This window comes from Ranitomeya imitator, chromosome 2 (genome assembly GCF_032444005.1).
Source record: "Ranitomeya imitator isolate aRanImi1 chromosome 2, aRanImi1.pri, whole genome shotgun sequence".
Classification (NCBI taxonomy): Eukaryota; Metazoa; Chordata; class Amphibia; order Anura; family Dendrobatidae; genus Ranitomeya; species Ranitomeya imitator.
In genome coordinates, this window is record NC_091283.1 from 804,610,103 (window position 1) to 804,632,071 (window position 21,969).

The window sequence follows — 21,969 nt, forward strand, 5'->3', positions numbered from 1 at the left end:
AAGCGATGAGTCTGCTCGGTGGTGCTGATGACGCTCGGCTCACACTCTGATCAGTGTCCGTTTATGTGATCCGGTTCTCTGCCATGAGAGATTTGTATCACCGGTGTGGGGAAGGAGGAGAACGTAATTTCTCCAATATCAGTGTCTGCGTAAACCAGACTGCAGTCCAGGGTTTCTCACACATCCAAAGATTTGAATGGGTGCACGCAATTCGATTTGCAAAACTACTCGCAATATGGTTTTGTTTTTTTTTTTTGCACTGACTTATACAGGGGTAGCATGATGGCTCGGGGGCTAGCATTGACAATATACAGAGGTAGCACGATGGCTCGGGGGTTATCACTGTACTATATACAGGAGTAGCACGATGGCTCAGGGGTTAGCACTGTACTATATACAGGGGTAGCATGATGGCTCAGGGGTTAGCACTGTACTATATACAGAGGTAGCATGATGGCTCAGGGGTTAGCACTGTACTATATACAGGGGTAGCATGATGGCTCAGGGGTTAGCACTGACTATATACAGGGGAAGCATGATGGCTCAGGGGTTAGCACTGACTATATCCAGTGGTAGCATGATGGCTCAGGGGTTAGCACTGTACTATATCCAGTGGTAGCATGATGGCTCAGGGGTTAGCACTGACTATATCCAGGGGTAGCATGATGGCTCAGTGGTTAGCACTGTACTATATACAGGGGTAGCATGATGACTCAGTGGTTAGCACTGTACTATATCCAGGGGTAGCATGATGGCTCAGGGGTTAGCACTGTACTATATACAGAGGTAGCATGATGGCTCAGGGGTTAGCACTGACTATATCCAGGGGTAGCATGATGGCTCAGGGGTTAGCACTGACTATATCCAGGGGTAGCATGATGTCTCAGGGGTTAGTACTGTACTATATACAGGGGTAGCATGATGGCTCAGGGGTTAGCACTGACTATATCCAGGGGTAGCATGATGTCTCAGGGGTTAGTACTGTACTATATACAGGGGTAGCATGATGGCTCAGGGGTTAGCACTGACTATATCCAGGGGTAGCATGATGTCTCAGGGGTTAGTACTGTACTATATACAGGGGTAGCATGATGGCTCAGGGGTTAGCACTGTACTATATACAGGGGTAGCATGATGGCTCAGTGGTTAGCACTGTACTACATACAGGGGTAGCATGATGGCTCAGTGGTTAGCACTGTACTATATACAGGGGTAGCATGATGGCTCAGTGGTTAGCACTGTACTATATACAGGGGTAGCATGATGGCTCAGTGGTTAGCACTGTACTACATACAGGGGTAGCATGATGGCTCAGTGGTTAGCACTGTACTATATACAGGGGTAGCATGATGGCTCAGGGGTTAGCACTGTACTATATACAGGGGTAGCATGATGGCTCAGTGGTTAGCACTGTACTATATACAGGGGTAGCATGATGGCTCAGTGGTTAGCACTGTACTATATACAGGGGTAGCATGATGGCTCAGGGGTTAGCACTGTACTATATACGGGGGTAGCACGATGGCTCAGTGGTTAGCACTGACTATATACAGGGGTAGCACGATGGCTCAGTGGTTAGCACTGTACTATATAGAGGGGTAGCATGATGGCTCAGTGGTTAGTACTGTACTATATACAGGGGTAGCATGATGGCTCAGTGGTTAGCACTGACTATATACAGGGGTAGCATGATGGCTCAGGGGTTAGTACTGTACTATATACAGGGGTAGCATGATGGCTCAGTGGTTAGCACTGTTGTTTTGCAGTGCTGGGTTCCTAGACTCAAATCCAGCTAAGGAAATCATCTGCAAGGAGTTTGTATGTTCTCCCCATGTTTGTGGGGGTTTATTCAGGTTTCTCGGTTTCCTCCCACACTCCCAAGACATAGTGATAGAGCAATGTTCCCCAACTCCGGGCCTCAAGAGCCACCAAGTATTCAGTATTTCCTTGGTATTGCATAGGTGTGATAAATTACCTGGAAAGGCAAGCATTCAATCACCTGCGCAATACTAAGGAAATCCTGACTACATGACCTGTTGCGAATCTAGATTGTGAGCCCCGATGGGGACAGTGATGATAACATATGTAAAGCGCTGCGGAGTATGACGGCGCTATATAAGAATAATGGCTAGTGCAGGAAGTGTCCGTCTGCGTCAGAGGAAGCTGACCTGGAGAGCAGCACGGCGATGGGCTAGTAGTGGTTCATTTCCATTAGTGCAGTAGAAGTTGAGGCCAAGTCCTTTCATTTTTTTCTTTCCTAACACGTTATTCACAAGTCTCTGCTTCTGTTCTTCCTTTCAGGTAATAAACTTACTCTTGAAACAAGGCCTACAAAAGAAGGAGTCGACGTGCGACAAGAATTGCTGAAATTCCACTCCACTTTCTATTCTTCTAACCTCATGTCCATTTGTGTGCTTGGAAGAGGTAATAACAATCGCATTGATACTCTATTTGTGGCTGCATAAAATGTCAGAATTGGACTGTTCACCTCGTCTCGGCTGTTAGCGCTCTCTGAGACTACTTCTGTTATTGGGGGTGGGAGAAAATACTCATGAGCCGCTGGAATAAAATGGCAAAAACTGGTCACTCCTGACATCAGAGCTGCTAGATGACCGTTATAGGGAATCTGAGAGCAGCGTGCTGTTGGGGCTGAGACCCTGATTCCAGCCATGTCACATGCTGGTCTGCATGCTGTCTTTTTGGTATTTTTATTGAAGCAATAACACAGTCCAGTAAGTAACACATCGAGAAGCCATCTGTGTGCAGGCTCAGAGTGTGCACCTGCGCGATCATCCATGTGTCGGCTGTAATGGCTAGGATTGGAGCTACTGACAATCATGTTTAGCCCATTGGATGCCGCAGTGGCCCCTGGCTAAGTACTTAGTGAAGGGCTTCACCTTTCATCCCATAGAACCACAGCACTCTGGATAAATTGAATTGGTCTGCATTACTGCTGTATAGAGAATACTTATAAAAATGAAGGTACGTGGCACATTAATTGGCCAATTCATGAGAGCCCACCAGCTCTGTCAAGGCTTCCTTTTCTTTGATGGGACCCTAAACCTAATAAATATGCCTCTACCGGGCTAAAAGCATACTAATTTAAAGGGCGGGTAGAAGGCATATCTGATTAATGTTCTTATAAGGCCCGCATAGACATTGGACTGTCCGCTGAACCTACAGAGATAGGTGGGCTCTAATGTGTGTTCCACCAACAGCCCTCTAATGTGTGTGTGGTCAAGCTTGGGGTCCTCTCAAAGAAAGGTGGAACGCCTTGTCATGGCTGGTGGGCTCTTATGAATTGGCTGATTTATGCGCCAAGTACCTATTTTTTTTTTTTTTTTTTAATAAGTATAGTCTAATGTATCGGTAATGCAGGCCAATGTCATAAATTCAATGTTTGCACATGTTGGCGCTTACAAAGTGCTGCTGTAAGCTTCTTGTTTGCATCAGTTCACACTTGCTTCCTTCTGTTTGGAGGTTCTGGTCAGGTTGTTGTTGTCAGATGCAACCTGCTGTGATTGCATAATAAAAGAATACAGCAACCTTTGTAAGCACGAAGATGTATGCTAACATTGTATATATGACATTTTGCCCAAAAAATACTTTTTTGTATAAATCATTTTATTGGTCACCGCAATAAAGATTAAAGATAAACAGTACAAACTGGTAAATCTGTGCAATGGTATGCATTAATTATAGGTCGAACAAGAGGAGCATTGTTACATCAATTAAATCTTATAATTTAACTGTCTGGTTAATAAAGCTATTGGCAGTCCCGAGAATATGAGATAATAATATAAAACATCCGGGATAGTTGGTAACCATTGATATGTTCTTTTGTACTCATTTAAAATACTATATAATCAAACTGGATATGGGGAAGACAAACGTAGAAAGTCAGAAGGGGGAAAGAAAGAAGGACAGGAAGAAGAAGAGAGGGATGGAAGAGGGTGGGGGGAATTCAGGGAAGGAGTGTGGCTGCCTCCGTACCCCAGCGGACAGAACGCATGCCAAGAAACGGCCCGGAAGTACACGAAAACAGGCTATACAATGTGTCAGGTTCTGGAAACCCAGAGGTCTAGTTCAGGAGTTTCCCTGAAAGCGATCCAGGGGGCCCATACATTGTAGGTTTTTTTCTGCGTTACCTGGTGATTGGTTTATCAACTGCTCCATTCTATAGATGTTATTAAGTTCTGCCACAAATTCTGTACGGGAAGGAAATTTTTCTTGTTTCCAAAACCGAGGAATTAGATTTCTGACTGCAGTAAGAAAGTGTCTGAGGATACCCTTCTTGAACCTAGTTATTGACAAGTCGCATAGAGACAACAATGCTATACTTGGTGAAGGTTGGATCTGTATGATAGACAGCTTGTTATGAAGTTCAAAGACAGCCAGCCACAAATCCTTTATGGGGGGGCAGTCCCACCAGATATGCATGTAAGAGCCTATCTCCTTTAGACATCTCCAGCAGGTGTCAGGGGTCGTGGGGAATACCGCATGCACCATGGCGGGGCATCTATACCATCTTGCTAGAATTTTATAGCTCCTCTCCTGTGATACCGCGCATAATGACGATCTTGACGAGAAGAGAAGAATTTTTCCCCTGTCTTCAGATGACAAGGGTCTTCCCAGATCGCCCTCCCATTTCGAGAAAAACAATGGCCAACCCTGCAGTGGAGCCCTCCCCTCTTGGAAGATTTTATATAGCAGCGAGACAGTATGATCCGGGGGATTTGCTGATATACAAAGCATCTCAAAGGAAGTTAGCGGCCTGCTGATATTGGTTTGTTTAGAGATTGAGTGGAAATAACTTTTTAGTTGTTCATAGAAGAACCAATCGGTAGAGTGCGATTCCTCCTCTGGGAATAATTCCCTAAGGGACTTCATACCAGTTTCTTTTAAGTAGTCGTGAATGATGGGTTTGGAATCTTTTCTCTTATGTAGAAATATCTCTCTATTCAGCCCCGCCGGAAAAGCAGAATTGTCATAAATTGGAATTAAGGGGCCCGGGAGAGTTGTAATCTGAAGATCTTTGTTTCGGTTTTTAATAAGAAGCAGTATGTTTCGTGTGAGGAAGGGTATGTAGGAGCCTGGTCCCAGCCCTCTGCCCCCTGTCCAAAGAACAACTTGGGAGTCGCATCCATTAAGATCGTTTTCTAGGTTTACCCATTTTTTGTTGTTTTTACTGTGATAAAGGTCTAGGATACAAGTTCCCATTGATGCGTAGCTATAAATTGCGAGATCCGGGAGACCCAATCCACCCGTCAGTTTAGATCTACTTAATGTTGTGTATGAGATACGGGCCCGGTTATGAGACCAAATAAAACGAGTAATCATTTGTTTGAGGCGGGAAAAGAAAGAAGCTGGTAGGTATAAGGGGATTGTTTGAAAAAAATATAAGAGGCGAGGCAGGAGGTCCATCTTAACTGCATTGATCCTACCCAGCCAGGACAATTGGAGCTTGTGCCATTTCTCTAAATCTGAGTTTGTTTTCTGTAGGGTTGGTGCTAGGTTGGTTTCGAACAGCTTAGATGTTTTGCTTGTAATTTTAATACCTAAATAAGTAAGGGAATCAAAGCACCATTTAAATGGGAAGGTCTTCCTAAGATGATCTACCAAAGGGAGTTGGAGTGAAATGTTTAGTATTTCGGATTTATGAGAATTTATTTTAAAGTTGCTAAGATATCCGAATTTATGTAGCTCCGAGATGATGTTTGGTAGACTCGTAGAGGGGGCCGTAATATAGAACAGGATGTCATCTGCAAAAAGTGCTAGTTTATGTTCTTCGGAACAAAGTTTTATACCAGTAATTGATGGGTTGTTTCTCAAGGCCACAGCTAAATGCTCCATTGTTAGGATATATAGGAGGGGAGAGAGTGGGCACCCCTGCCTTGTACCATTTCTGATCGGAAACATATCCGATAGTGTGCCGTTTACCTTGACCTGAGCACTAGGGGAAGAATACAGGGCGGAGATCCTACGCAGCATGTTTTCTTTTAGGCCAATTTCCTCTAGGGTCTGAGAAATAAATTCCCAATGGACCCGGTCAAAGGCCTTTTCAGCATCAATTGACATGATACACAGGGGGTCCCCCTCTCTGCCCGCTCTGTCAATTAAAGAGATGGTTCGGATTGTATTATCCCTCGCCTCTCGCCCTGGAACGAAGCCCACCTGATCCTGGTTTATTAATTTCGGTAAAAGGGGACATAGTCTATTGGCTAACATTTTTGCATATATTTTAATATCTAGGTTTATTAAGGAGATCGGACGGTAATTATCGCACGTAGAAGGATCCTTGCCCGGCTTAGGGAGAACTGTTATGTGAGTGATGAGTGCCTGTGTAGGGAACGAGCCCCCAAGAGAAACGAAATTACAAGCCTTCAGAAATATTGGACTAAGCAGTGTGTTGAACGACTTGTAGAAGCCTGCTGAGTACCCATCAGGGCCCGGGCTCTTGCCCTGTTTCAAGGCGCTAATGGTTTCAGACACCTCCTCCACTGAGAATTCCTTTTCAAGATCAAGTAGATCACCTTCAGGCAGAGTGGGTAGTTTATGTTCCTGTAAATATGATTTGATTTTATTACGGAGAAAATGTAGTGGAGCCTCTTTATAGTGTCCCGCTATGTTATATAGAGATTTGTAGTATTCGCTAAAGTTGGAAAGAATATCTCTGGTATTAAAAACTTTCTTCCCCTCTTTGTTTTTAATAAAAGGGATGTAGGTATTGGGATTACGTTGATTGAGAGCTCTGGCCAAGAGTCTACCACTTTTATTACCGAGCTGGTAAAAGCGGCTCTTAAGTCTTTCTCTGAGGCATTTGGATTTTTGGTCTATTATAGATAGCAGTTTTTGTCTAGCCGAGGAGAGCCTAGCAAATGTGCTGGCCTCAAGATCTCGTTTATGTTTGTTTTCTAGTTGATGGATTTGTTCTGTTAAGCTAAGTATTTCCGCCGCTCTTTCTTTTTTTAGCCTAGCGCCATGAGAAATGAGGACGCCTCTTATTACACTTTTCAACGCCTCCCATTTTACAGTGGGGGACGTGGTGTCTTCCTCGTGGTCAGACAGGAAATCTGTGATTGTTTGATCAATCTTGGATTTACATATGGGATCCTGTAACAAGTTTTCATTCAAGCGCCAAGAGAAACCTGGTCTTGAGGCAGAATGAAGTGAGATTGTTAAGTAAATAGGAGCGTGATCCGACCACAATATCGACCCCACGTCCGCCTTTACCTGCATGTCAAGCAACTTATGGGAAACGAAAAAGTAATCTATTCTACTGTAGGTGTTATGTATTTTTGAGAAGAAGCTATAGTCCTTAGTTGTTGGATTAAGAACCCTCCAGACATCTACCAGTCTCATGCTGCGCAGCTGGGATCTTATTTTTTTAATAGAGGATGCAGGATATGAAGACTTACCCGAAGAGACATCCACCGCAGGGTTCATAGGAATATTAAAGTCGCCCCCTAGTATCACAGGACAGGAACCAGCAAACTCCTCGAGGCGTCTTTTGCATTCGGCTCCAAACTTCTGTTGCCCTTGGTTTGGAAAATAAACGTTAGCAACTACAAGTTTATGTGCTGCCCATGTGATAAGTAGGAAGATATATCTGCCGTTTTTGTCAATTTGTGAGTCTAGGATCTCGGGCACAAAGGATTTGTGGAAGGCTATTGAGACACCTTTTGACTTTGAAAATGGGTTTGGGCAGTGATACCATTTAGGGTAATTTTTCGTGATACAGTGTGGCACCACACCAGATTTGAAATGTGTCTCTTGGAGCAGTAACACAGATACCCCCTGTTTGTGACTATCAAATAGGACCCGTCGTCTTTTTTCCGGTATGTTTAGCCCCTTAACGTTGAAGGAGCAAAATTTAATTTCATCCATTATCAAATACCTTTACGCCATTCCGCAATACCATGCGCCCCATCCGCCAGAACACGCGACAGCCAGGGGTAGTAGGGAAGAAACAATAGGAAGGGAGGGGAAAAAGGCAGGGTAGAGAAGAAATAATAGAACATGGAAAGCATAAAAGAAGGTGCGTTGGGATTGACGCAGCGGGTCAGGCTATACATCTGTGTAGTTAGGGCAAAAGAATGAAGGAAAAGTCTCCTTCACTCCCTTCACCCGTGCACCTTAGGTGAGTAAGGGAAGCCAAGGGAAACACCGACCCCCCCCCCCCCCCCCCCAGCCCCCCTGAACCTGGTAGGTCCCATGAACGAGAACTTGTGAACACGAAACGTTTGGTTAAACATAGTAATAGTCCTTGCACCGGCGAGATGTCCCGCATGCCATCAGCGAATATAAAAAAAAAAAAGGGGGGGGGGAGGGAAAAAAGGGGGGTGAAGGGAGGGAGAGGGTGGGAATTTAGGGGGGAGGGAAGAAGGACAAATTCACCGATGACAAGCAGGACACCACGCGTCCAGGTGCTTAAAGAATAGAATCAAACCTCTATGGCGAGCCCATGGTAAGACAGGCCGCCCCACCAGGAGACTCATTCGTTTAACAGTAAGTGTTCATGAGACTACTCAACTGCAGAAGAGTATCTGAATGCATTGCAGCAATGAATAAAAACTATTTGGAACGAAGAAGAAAATGAAACAAGAGAAGAGAGAAAAACTTCATGGAGGATCTGAGGAGCCTTCGGTAGTATGACGATTCTTGGAACGGGGAACCTTGAGCCACTTTGGAGGAGCATCTGGGAGTGTTGGAGCCAGAGGCCAATCCGGAAGATGTATTAGTGGAAGTTCAAACGTGCCTAGAAAGTTAGCCAGGTCCCCAATCCGGCGGAAATATGCGCTTTTGCCACCTTTGGATGCTGATAGTTGGAATGGGAACCCCCACCTGTAGGGAATATCTCCTTCCTTGAGAACCTCCAGCAAGGGCTTCAGAGCTTTGCGCAAGAATAGAGTGCGCCTGGATAAATCTGATAGGAGTAGGATTGATTGACCTTCAAACTGGAGGGATCCCCTTTTCCTAGAGGCCATCATGATGGCCTCCTTAATTCTGAAGTAATGTACCCTGCAGATGACGTCTCTAGGGCGTGACTCAGATGTGGGTTTAGGACCAAGGGATCTATGAATCCTGTCGAACTCGATGGTGTTGTCCTCTTGGTCGCCGAGAATGTCCAAAAATATTTTCTGAACTGTACGATCTAGGTCCTGAGGACTGACAGATTCTGGTAGGCCACGTATACGAATATTGTTACGCCTATTGCGATTTTCCAGGTCCTCAAGACCAGATGACCTCTCCTCCAGTTTCATGGTGTGGTCCATTAAGATTTCTCTGTGGGCCTGAAGTTCCTGTGAGATATCCTCCTGAGTCTTTTCCACATCTTCTATACGCGCCGTGAATTGTGTCTGCAAATTATGTATCTCTTTTTTTTGTACGAGTTCTCAAGCCTGCACGCGAAACTTTCCAGGTCCGTTTTGGTTGGAAGAGCTTTAATGTATTTACTCAATTCAGCTATATTCATGTCCTCAGGCACGTCTCCATCTCCGCCACTGTTGTCTGTTGATTTTTTAGGGGAGATATGTGAGGTCTGTGGCTCTTTTGAGGAGGAACCATTTTTATGCGGGGTTTGCGACATTGTTGATCTGGTATTCCTTGTTTGGGGTGGCTGGTTTAAGAACCGTTCCATTTCCTCTATATGAGGCTCCTTGTGTAAGCTTATGGGTTGCCCAGAAGTCTTCTTAGTTTTACCCATATATGTCTGCTGCTATTAATTGCCCGTGGTAGAGTTCAGGGGAACATGGGAGTGCAGCGATCACCGCATCAGGCGGAGCTCCCCATTAGCAAGCCCCCTCCGAGGTGCATTTAATTATAATCTTTAAGTTAGTGGGGCATATACAATGTCCTGAGCCAGAAAAAGGAACCTCTAGATGTGATAAACAGTTCCCGCACTAGGTGTCGCCAGAGGTCTGTGTATGTAAATTGTAAGTTTGTTAAGTAGAGTGCTGAGGTTCCGTTTTCTGACGTGATGTAGCCAAGGCACACTGACAGCCCAGAAGGGGCTATGGTAGAGTGACTGCTCCGCTTCTGCAGCAAGGATGGTATGCAGAGTGAAATGCGGCAGTGCCGAGTATCTTAGATGTGCCTGCCCTGATATGGTGCTTCTCTATGAGGTCTCTGTCCCCAAGATGGCGTCTACCCTCCCAGTGGCGGGAAAACAGTCGGCACTGACGGAGCAATGGCGCACTCGCGGCGATCTCTCTGATGGTGCTTCGGGAGATCAAAGGATGGGGCTGCCTCTCCCTCAACACCTCCGTGACTCGGCGGGGGGTCCGCAGGCTTTTTGCTGCCGCCGCTCTCCTCACCACGCGCCGCCTGCCTGCAGGGGATCCTGGTGTGCGCGCTCGCGGTGCTCTCTCTGCAGGTGCCGCGGGGAGTACAAGGGCGGGAGGGTCTCCCCTTCACTACTCCCTTAGCTCTGCGGGGGTCCGCAAACTTCCTGCTACCGCCGCTCACCTCTCCACACGTCGCTCGTTGGGTCTCTCTGTGCTGTTTCCTGACCCTGAGGAGTCTTCTCTGTGCCGGCCTATGCTGGGAGCGCTGAACTGCAGAGCCTCTCTGAGCCTGTGGATCCGGTGCAACGTCTCTAGGGCTCTCGCTGAGGGTCTCCCTTAATCCCGGCTTGTTGCTAGGGAGTTTTGGGTGGTCTGTGGTGGATTAAGGTCTAGGGGGAAGACCTTTTATCTCCTTTTTGCTGGAGGAGCTCTCCACCATGCGTCCTTCTTCTCCGGCTGTTAGACACGCCCCCCCAAAAAAATACTTTTGATTAAATCACGCAATATCTATGTAAAAAAAACAAACAAAAAAAAACAAACAATCCTGCAAAATGCACCTATTTTACGCTGCATTTTTACTGCCAAGTACTTAACGTGTGCACATGGCCTGATGGGGGAAAATGCTAGAGTAGAATGCTAAACCTATAGCTTCCTGGCTTTTAAAGAAAAAAGTCAAAATCTATATTGAAAAGACAGAATTACTGCAATGTTAAAGCATTAAGTTTTTGAAAACCAGATTCAATTGTGTGGATAATTTTTAGATTCAGTCCTTTGGAGAGAAAGTGCTAATTTTTGGTCCCTGTTGAGCTTGGTGACCTGGATATGGCATCTCGTTCTAACAACCTATGTCACTTTGTCCCAATTATTGCATATTGCATTTAGTGCCTAAAGAATATGAACTTAAATACTATATTATATATATATATATATATATATATATATATATATATATATATATATATATATATATATATATATATATATATATATATATATATACTGTACTTGTGAATTTCTTTAACTTTTTTTTTTTATATATAGTTTTGCATTTTGTAATGTATCCTTTAAGGAAAAATGGTCACCTCCCAAAAAAAGCTACCGTATTTATCTGTTTGTTGTTTTTTTTTTGTGTTTTTTTTTTTTTTATTTTTATTTTTTTATGGATAATTGAATTTTAAATCAAGTCTTAACAGGTAACAAGGAGGAAATTATGTGCCGACAGCGGAGGGGAGTGTAAATGTAATTTTAGTGGATGGGGGGACGAAGGGATTCAGAATGGGCTGTGAAGTAGCGGACAACCCCTTTAAATGCCAGACTACCCCTAAATCTGCTGGTAAATGGTGTTTTGTGGATGTGACCGGTTCCCTTTTAAGCTCTAAAGAGTGTATAATTTTGATAACACTACATTCACTTCTCAACTTTGAAAATCATATATTCTGGACAAGTTTTCAGCATCCAGTGATGACCAAGTTTTTCTTTTTCTTTTTCTCATGCACAGAAACCCTTGATGATTTAACAGAATTGCTGGTGAAATTGTTTGCAGAAGTGGAGAATAAAAATGTCCCAGTTCCAGAATTTACAGAAAATCCCTTCCAAGAGCAATATCTGCAGGTACATCCGGATACCACATCAACAAATAAAAGGGAATCTGTCAGCATGATTTTACGATGTAATCTGAGAGCAGCATGATGTAGGGGCAGCAGAGAGCCCGATTCCAGCAATTTGTCATTTATTGGGCTGTGTTGCTGTTTCAATACAATCATTGTTTTATCAACAGGAGATTATCACTAGAGGACTAGGTGTCTCTTGCTTCCTGGTCCATCCATACTCCTACCACTGATTGACAGCTTTCTGTGTACAGTGTGGTGTGGGCCGGGGTTACACAGGGCTCACCATTCAGAGCTCTGCTAGATCTGCAGCAGAGAAAACGGTGATAGTATCACAACTCCTGCACACAGTGAACTCTGAGATATATTGCTGGAATCGGGGTCTCTGCCCCTACATCAGGCTGCTCTCAGATTCCCTTTAAACTCAAACTAAACAATCCAAAACTCCCTTCTTTTGGTGGCCGAATTCTAAAGTTTGCCTTTTTTGCATCTGATTTGGAGATCTGTATCCTCCAGACATATGGTCAGGACAGGACTCTGTTCACACTAATACGAGAAGGTGGGCACTCACTTTGGTGAGGATGCAGAACACACGAATTAGAAACCTTTTTGTATTTTCCTTTTTTTTTTCTTCTTCTAGAAAATGTACAAAATCGTGCCTATTAAAGACATTAGGAATCTATATGTCACATTCCCAATTCCTGACCTCCAGAAGTACTACAAGTCCAACCCAGGTCATTATCTTGGACACCTTATTGGACATGAAGGTCCTGGAAGTCTTCTCTCTGAACTCAAATCCAAAGGTAAAAAAAAAAAAGAAAAAGTGTATCTGTACTTGTTCCGTTAAACCCAGAACTTGTCCAATTCTCCTCCATCTTTGCAGTTTGGGCTCAGCGATTGCAGTCTAAGCGGTCAGATGGACCGAAGCTATTAATTTTCCTCCTGTTTTTAACCCTATCCTGACATACAACCTACTATTACGTCATGTCTGCTCCATATCTTTGAGGCTAAGTTAGGAACTGAGCTTCCTTCCTGGCAGATGTTGCATTTGTTTTTTTTTGTTTTTTTTTGTTTGTTTTTTTGTGGAATTTTTGAAGCTCGATCTGAGCAATAATTCCTTGGCGCCAATTCATCAAGAGCGGTGTTTTTCATGCCACTCTCGATTAGTGGGGGCGTAACACACTGAGTGGGCGTCTCCACATGCCAGGTCGCCTAAGTTCTGCCCACATTGTTGGAGCGGAGCGAAAATTTAGTGAAAACGTCCAAGTCTCAAAACTTTTGCAAATGGAATTCTGGCATAAAAGCGGTTCTAAATGCGGGATCGAGGTTTTGGAGGAGGATTTGGAGAGTTCTGTCTTAGTTTCTGCTTTGAGGTTCTCCTGCTGCTGGCAATTCTTGGTGCGTCCGTTGTCGCGCCCCTGTGACATGATCGCAGCGTGCAGCACGTTCTGGTGAATTCTCACTTTGACAATTGTATGCTTTATGCCGGTTTATGGACCACCGCGGATTGTGTAGGGGTCTGCGGAAGCTCTAACCTCTTCAGGATGCTCTTTCAACAATTTCTTTTATATTCCTCTGTACACACAATGCAGTGGTGGCTGCAGAGCAGAATAAAACATCAGTGGGTTTGGTTTTCTTGTTGCAGCCACTATTACATTATGTTCAGTTCAATATAAAAAAAAAAAATTGAAAATTTCCATTTTAAAAGTTGTCGTGCACACAATGCAAGTTGAGCAAGGAAACCTATCGGGGTGAATGATGGACCACCTCCATTGATGGTGTTGCCCTATGACGCCCCTCTCCTCCTCCTTGAATTTTATAGAATTTTTCAGTTGCGGTTCCCCTCCCACGGTAAATCTACCGACACTCCATGACTCTGTGCTGTTCTTTCCCAGGCTGGGTAAATACTCTGGTTGGAGGCCAGAAAGAAGGCGCCAAGGGATTCATGTTCTTCATCATTAACGTGGATCTCACGGAAGAAGGCCTGTGTAAGTAATGCAGTGATCCAGCAGTGAGCTCTGGGATTTTCTTATATCGTGAGGTGTGTGGATTTTTCTTGTTTGTTTTTGGTAAAAGGAAAAAGTTTCATTAAATGTACACAAATAAATGCAAAACATAAAAGCTATTGAGTTTATTTGTTTTGTCTGTAGATAGTCACATAGCACAGTCTATACACTGCTCTCTACTTACACCTGTCGCATCCATTTTGACTCTAGGCGTGCTCACTAGTGATGGGCGAACGTGCCCAGATAAGGTGTGATCTGAGCATGCTTGGGTGCTAATACAGTGTCTACGGCATACTTGAAAAATATGTTCGACAGCCACAACACCTGCAGGGATGGCCTAACAGTTGCGTTACATGCAGCCATGGGGACTCGGAACATATTATTCGAGCACGCTGAAGACACTCTGTTAGCACTCGTTCATACTCAGATAACACCTTACCCGAGTGCATTCTCCCATCACTAGTGCTCACGCTTCTGTATGCATTACCTTATTCTATGTCCTAGTGCGAGACATCAGGGCCAAAATAATAAGGCTAATATAGCAAAGAATAAGAAACCTTGTGGGACTTCTCTCAATGCCAGAAAACTCACAATTAGTCACAGCTATTATTAATATTATTATTTATTATTCTTCCATGGTGCTTTAGATGTGTACACACCCCACACACACACCCCACACACACACCCCACACACACACACCCCACACACACACACACCCCACACACACACACCCCACACACACCCCACACACCCCACACACACACCCCACACACACACCCCACACACACCCCACACACACACCCCACACACACCCCACACACACCCCACACACACCCCACACACACCCCACACACACCACACACACACCCCACACACACCCCACACACACACACCCCACACACACCCCACACACACACACACACACCACACACACACACCACACACACCACACACACACACCCCACACACACACCCCACACGCACCCCACACGCACCCCACACGCACCCCACACGCACCACACCACACACCACACACACACAGACTTCTGTAGCATGTTTCTGGAGCTCTACATACCTGGTTCGTGTGTATGAACAAGGCACAGACCTTTCTGCAAAGTCCATCTATCAATATACCGTACCCGATTACTGCGCCCAGTGGTTTATTAATCCCATAATCCAGAATTTATTTGGCAATTAAATAGCACTTCAGTCATAGATACGTACATGAGTTACCTAATAAGGTATGAAGTGACGAATAAGGAAGTAAATAACATTTTTTTTCTTTATTGAAACCATTTTTAAAAAAACCAAAACATTTGTATATAAAAGACAGGAAAATGGAAAAATGGGACCTCCAAAAAAGTCAGGATGTGACAAAAAATGAGAGAATTTCTTGATATATTTTTTTTTACAAAGTATGTCTGCACTTGGAAAGTATTCCCATAAGAAGATTATGTGGACTTCCTAAAGTGGGTGGACATGAAAATGTCTCATTAATACCCTTTGCAGTCCTATATCCTAGAGAAATAAACTTCACCAAACAATTGAAATAATTCCCTTACATCAGGAAATATAATATTTATATTATATATTATATAATTATAATTACCAGTGACTTCGTATAAGAGATGGTACATGTTCCAAAAATGCAATAAAGAAAATCAATGCTAAGCAGTTTTAAGAGCAGTCACCAGGTGGGAACAGACTATAAGGCATAGGAAAATGACTGAGATCCAAATGGATGTGAATGTAATAAAACCGATCACTAAGCTGTTAAATATTACCGGAGTTTAGAGGTGGAAAGTTGTGCAGCATGTGGAAGGAAAGATGTCACATTCTGCGCCCGACAAGCGCCGTTTCGCTTTACCGCTTCTTCACTAGAGGAGGCATAGTTGTTTATGTTGCAGTCTTAGTGTTCACATGTTCAGGATTTTTCGCTAAAAAAATGCTTACATTAATCATCCTATTAGAATGCATTCCACACTTTTTGTGCACATGCTGCATTTTTTTCCGGAGCGGAAACGCGTTAATTTTGAGGAATCGCGGGGATTCCGCACACATAGGAATGCATTGATCCACTTACTTTCCGTATGTGGCTATGCCCATCATGCGGGAAGTAAGCGGATCATGTGTGGTTGGTACCCAGGGTGGAGGAGAGGAGACTCCTCCACAGACTGGGCACCATATCCCTGATATAAAATAAATTATATATATATATATATATATATATATATATATATATATACACACACCTTCCTATGGCCACCTGAGTCCTCCTGCTTCTCAGCGGTGCACACTGCAGCTTCCGTTCGCAGGGATGCATTGTGTGAAGGACCTGGGATGACATCGCGGTCACACAACCGTGACGTCATAAAGGTCTTTCGCACAATGCATCCCTGGGGACGGAAGCCACCGCGTGCACCACTGAGGAGATCGGGGGCCGCTGGAAGGTGAGAATAACCATTTTCTTTTTAATTTTAACATTAGATCTTTTTACTATTGATGCTGCATTCTGCAAGCTAATTCCACTTGTAAAACGCTAGTGTTTAGCGGGAATATGCATGCCAATTCCGTATGTGTATTTCCCGCGGCAGGGAGTTCGGGAATTGATGCGGAAATTTCTGCGGCAATTCCGGTCGTGTGCACATAGCCTTAGGTTTCCGTCCATTTCTACTTTTCCTTTAACCCCTTCCCGACCTTTGACGCACCGTATGCGTCATGAAAACCTGTGCCATTCCGACCTGTGACGCAGCATATGCGTCATGGCCGGATTGGGCTCCTGCAGGCCGGGTGAAAGGGTTAACTGTAATTTCACCCGGCCTGCAGGGACAGGAGGAGTTGTACTTTAGCCCAGGGGGGGTGGCTTCAAACCCCACCCCCCCCCCCACCACCTAAAAAAAAACTGGTGAAATATTACAATCCAGCCATGGCCGATGCTGCAATATCATCTGCCATGGCTGGAAACACTGATGTGACGCCACCCCCCCCCCCCCCCCAGCCCCCCGATCTGTGTTCCGCTCCCCTCCGTCCTGTGCTCCGCTCCCCCGTCCTCCTGTCCTCCTCCCGTGCTCCAATCCCACCCCCGTGCTCCAATCCAACCCCCCTGCACTCTGATCCACCCCCCCGCACTGCGATCCACCCCCCCCCCCCCGTGCTCCGATCCACCCCCCCCGTGCTCCGATCCACCCCCCCCCCCCCCGTGCTCCGATCCACCCCTCCGTGCTCTGATCCACCCCCCACCCCCCTCCCCCCGTGCTCAAACCCCCATAACCCCCCCCCCCCCACGCCATCATACTTACCGAGCCTCCCGGGGTCCGTCCGTCTTCTTTCCTGGGCGCCGCCATCTTCCAAAATGGCGGGCGCATGCGCACTGCGCCCGCCGAATCTGCCGGCCGGCAGATTCGTTCCAATGTGAATTTTGATCACTGTGATAAAACCTCACAGTGATCAAAATAAAAAAATCAGTAAATGACCCCCGTCCTTTGTCACCCCCATAGGTAGGGACAATAATAAAATAAAGAATTTTTTTTCCACTAAGTTTGGAGTTAGAACTAAAGTTAGGGTTTCGGTATGTGCACACGTATTCTGGTCCTCTGCGGATTTTTCCGCTGCGGATTTGATAAATCCGCAGTGCTAAACCGATGTGGATTTATCGCAGATTAACCGCGGTTTTTCTGCGCATTTCACTGCGGTTTTACAACTGCGATTTTCTATTGGAGCAGTTGTAAAACCGCTGCGGAATCCGCAGAAAGACGCGACATGCTGCGGAATGTAAACCGCTGCGTTTCCGTGCAGTTTTTCTGCAGCATGTGCACAGCGATTTTTGTTTCCCATAGGTTTACATTGAACTGTAAACTCATGGGAAACTGCTGCGGATCCGCAGCGTTTTCCGCAGTGTGTGCACATACGTTTAGAATTAGGCTATGTGCACACGGTGCGGATTTCGCTGCGGATCCACAGCGGATTGGCCGCTGCGGATTCGCAGCAGTGTTCCATCAGGTTTACAGTACCATGTAAACATATGAAAAACCAAATCCGCTGTGCCCATGGTGCGGAAAATACGGCGCGGAAACGCTGCGTTGTATTTTCCGCAGCATGTCAATTCTTTGTGCGGATTCCGCAGCGTTTTACAACTGTTCCTCAATAGGAATCCGCAGGTGAAATCCGCACAAAAAACACTGGCAATCCGCGGTAAATCCGCAGGTAAAACGCAGTGCCTTTTACCCGCGGATTTTTCCAAAATGATGCTGAAAAATCTCACACGAATCCGCAACGTGGGCACATAGCCTTAGGGTTAGGGTTGGAATTAGGGGTGTGATTAGGGTTATGGCTACAGTTGGGATAAGGGTTAGGGGTGTGTTGGGGTTAGTGTTGGAGTTAGAATTGAGGGGTTACCACTGTTTAGGCACATCAGGGGTCTCCAAACGCAACATGGCGCCACCATTGATTCCAGCCAATCTTGTTTTCAAAAAGTCAAATGGTGCTCCCTCACTTCCGAGCCCCGACGTGTGCCCAAACAGTGGTTTACACCCACATATGGGGTACCAGCATACTCGGGACAAACTGCGCAACAATTATTGGGGTCCAATTTCTCCTGTTACCCTTGAGAAAATAAAAAATTGCTTGCTAAAACATCATTTTTGAGGAAAGAAAAATGATTTTTTATTTTCACGGCTCTGCGTTGTAAACGTCTGTGAAGCACTTGGGGGTTGAAAGTGCTCACCACATATCTAGATAAGTTCCTTGGGGGGTCTAGTTTCCAAAATGGGGTCACTTGTGGGGGGTTTCTACTGTTTAGCCACATAAAGGGCTCTGCAAACGCAACGTGATGCCCGCAGACCATTCCATCAAAGTCTGCATTTCAAAACGTCACTACTTCACTTCCGAGCACCGGCATGTGCCCAAACAGTGGTTTACCGCCACATATGGGGTATCAACGTACTCAGGAGAAACTGGACAACAACTTTTGGGGTCAAATTTCTCCTGTTACCCTTGGGAAAATAAAAAAAAAATGCGGGCTAAAAAATCATTTTTGAGAAAAGAAATTTTTTTTTATTTTCATGGCTCTGCGTTCTAAACTTCTGTGAAGCACTTGAGGGTTCAAAGTGCTCACCACACATCTAGATTAGTTCCTTTGGGGGTCTAGTTTCCAAAATGGGGGTCATTTGTGGGGGCTCTCCAAACGCGACATGGTGTCCGCTAATGATTGGAGCTAATTTTCCATTTAAAAAGCCAAATGGCGTGCCTTCCCTTCCGAGCCCTGCCGTGCGCCCAAGCAGTGGTTTACCCCCACATATGGGGTATCTGCGTACTCAGGACAAACTGGACAACAACATTTGGGGTCCAATTTCTCCTATTACCCTTGGCAAAATAGGATATTCCAGGCTAAAAAATCATTTTTGAGGAAAGAAAAATTATTTTTTATTTTCATGGCTCTGCGTTATAAACTTCTGTGAAGCACCTGGGGGTTTAAAGTGCTCAGTATGCATCTAGATAAGTTCCTTGGGGGTCTAGTTTCCAAAATGGGGTCACTTGTGGGGGAGCTCCAATGCTTAGGCACACAGGGGCTCTCCAAACGCGACATGGTGTCCGCTAACAATTGGAGCTAATTTTCCATTCAAAAAGTCAAAAGGCGCGCCTTCCCTTCTGAGCCCTGCCGTGTGCCCAAACAGTGGTTTACCCCCACATGCGAGGTATTGTTGTACTCAGGAGAAATTGCCCAACAAATTTTAGGATCCATTTTATCCTGTTGCCCATGTGAAAATGAAAAAATTGAGGCTAAAAGAATTTTTTTGTGAAAAAAAAAGTACTTTTTCATTTTTACGGAACAATTTGTGAAGCACCTGGGGGTTTAAAGTGCTCACTATGCATCTAGATAAGTTCCTTGGGGCGTCTAGTTTCCAAAATGGGGTCACTTGTGGGGGAGCTCCAATTTTTAGGCACGCGGGGGCTCTCCAAACGTGACATGGTGTCCGCTAAAGATTGGAGCCAATGTTTCATTCAAAAAGTCAAATGGCGCTCCTTCCCTTCCAAGCGCTGCCGTGCGCCCAAACAGTGGTTTACCCCCACATATGAGGGATCAGCGTACTCAGGACAAATTGGACAACAACTTCCGTGGTTCAGTTTCTCCTTTTGCCATTGTGAAAATAAAAAAAGTTGTTGCTAAAAGATAATTTTTGTGACTAAAAAGTTAAATGTTCATTTTTTCCTTCCATGTTGCTTCTGCTGTTGTGAAGCACCTGAAGGGTTAATAAACTTCTTGAATCTGGTTTTGTGCACCTTGAGGGGTGCAGTTTTTAGAATGGTGTCACTTTTGGGTATTTTCAGCCATATAGACCCCTCAAACTGACTTCAAATGTGAGGTGGTCCCTAAAAAAATGGTTTCGTAAATTTCGTTGTAAAAATGAGAAATCGCTGGTCAAATTTTAACCCTTATAAGTTCCTAGCAAAAAAAAATTTTGTTTCCAAAATTGTGCTGATGTAAAGTAGACGTGTGGGAAATGTTATTTATTAACCATTTTGTGTCACATATCTCTCTGGTTTAACAGAATAAAAATTCAAAATGTGAAAATTGCGAAATTTTCCAAACTTTCGCCAAATTTCCGATTTTATCACAAATAAACGCAGAATTTATTGACCTAAATTTACCACTAACATGAAGCCCAATATGTCACGAAAAAACAATCTCAGAACCGCTAGGATCCATTAAAGCGTTCCTGAGTTATTACCTCATAAAGGGACACTGGTCAGAATTGCAAAAAAAACGGCCAAGTCTTTAAGGTCAAAATAGGCTGGGTCATGAAGGGGTTAAAAGCAATACTAGCACTGGTGTGAGGAGTGTGTTATCCTGTAATTAGGATATCTTCATGATTGATCACATTTTGTTGCTTTCTATATTTGAATCCCCTTGGGAAAGGACAGGGTTGCTTCTCTTAGAGTATAAGTAAGTGTGTGTGTGTGGACCTGCATGACCATTGTACTGTGTTTTCTCTCCATCTAGTGCATGTGGATGATATCATTTTCCACATGTTTCAGTACATCCAAAAACTCCGAACAGAAGGCCCTCAAGAATGGGTTTTCCAGGAATGTAAGGTGGGTGTCCTCTAATGACATTATTTACCTACACATATATATGTAATTTTACCAAATTTCCTAATGGAATTCGTTTTTTTTGGACTTGGGGGCACAATGAAGACAACTGGGCGCTTATCGTGGGGGATTGCTTGCATAGTAATTAGGCTTTCATTCTGAAAAACGTTTTCAATGGGGGACTTATGGCACCTTTTATAGTACACCGCTGAATATGTGGGGGTCCTAGCGCTTGTCAGATGTGACTGTTGTTGCCATTTACTGGTCAATCTCATGAAATCCAATGATGGACTCACTGTTGAGGCCACTGATTGGCGACTGCTGCTGTTTTACCCTTAAAGGAGTTGTCCAGGATTGTCATATTAATCACCTATTTGGAGGCTAGGTTACCAATTTTTGGATCAGTGGGTGTTTGACCACCATGCACCCCCACAGGTCACCTGTTATCTGCCCCGGCAGCGTCCAGATGTAAACAATTGGGGTGCAATATGGCTGGATGTCACTGAGATTGAAGCTAAATTACATATATAGAATAATAGTCCCGGCTTTCTTTCCCAAAAACTGATGGATATTATGCTTTATAATATTTTGTTTTTCTTTAGGACTTAAATGCTGTTGCCTTTCGATTTAAGGATAAAGAGCGTCCACGTGGCTACACGTCTAAAGTGTCTGGACTATTACATGTACGTAGCAGAGACCTTTTTATTGCACATTATGAACACGAAAAGATTCCTTCACTGAGAAGAATTAAACAGAACTATAAAACACTTGTCAATAGTGTTGAGCATTCCGATACCGCAAGTATCGGGTATCGGCTGATACTTGCGGTATCGGAATTCCGATACCGAGATCCGATACTTTTGTGGTATCGGGTATCTGTATCGGATCCATAGGGATGTGTAAAATAAAGAATTAAAATAAAAAATATTGATATATTCACCTCTCCGGCGGCCCCTGGACATCACGCTGGTAACCGGCAG

General features: G+C 44.6%; 1 protein-coding gene across 4 annotated transcripts in view; it reads left to right on the top strand.

The window, feature by feature from the left end:
• Positions 1 to 21,969, top strand: part of IDE (insulin degrading enzyme) — a 114,833-nt gene that overhangs the window by 41,360 nt on the left and 51,504 nt on the right. For all 4 annotated transcript variants that reach the window (XM_069753792.1, XM_069753791.1, XM_069753789.1 and 1 more), the window contains exons 5-10: positions 2,302 to 2,424; positions 11,785 to 11,897; positions 12,534 to 12,696; positions 13,789 to 13,881; positions 20,901 to 20,992; positions 21,592 to 21,672. In XM_069753792.1, coding sequence (XP_069609893.1) covers positions 2,302 to 2,424; positions 11,785 to 11,897; positions 12,534 to 12,696; positions 13,789 to 13,881; positions 20,901 to 20,992; positions 21,592 to 21,672 — 665 coding nt within the window. The remainder of the gene's footprint in view (positions 1 to 2,301; positions 2,425 to 11,784; positions 11,898 to 12,533; positions 12,697 to 13,788; positions 13,882 to 20,900; positions 20,993 to 21,591; positions 21,673 to 21,969) is intronic.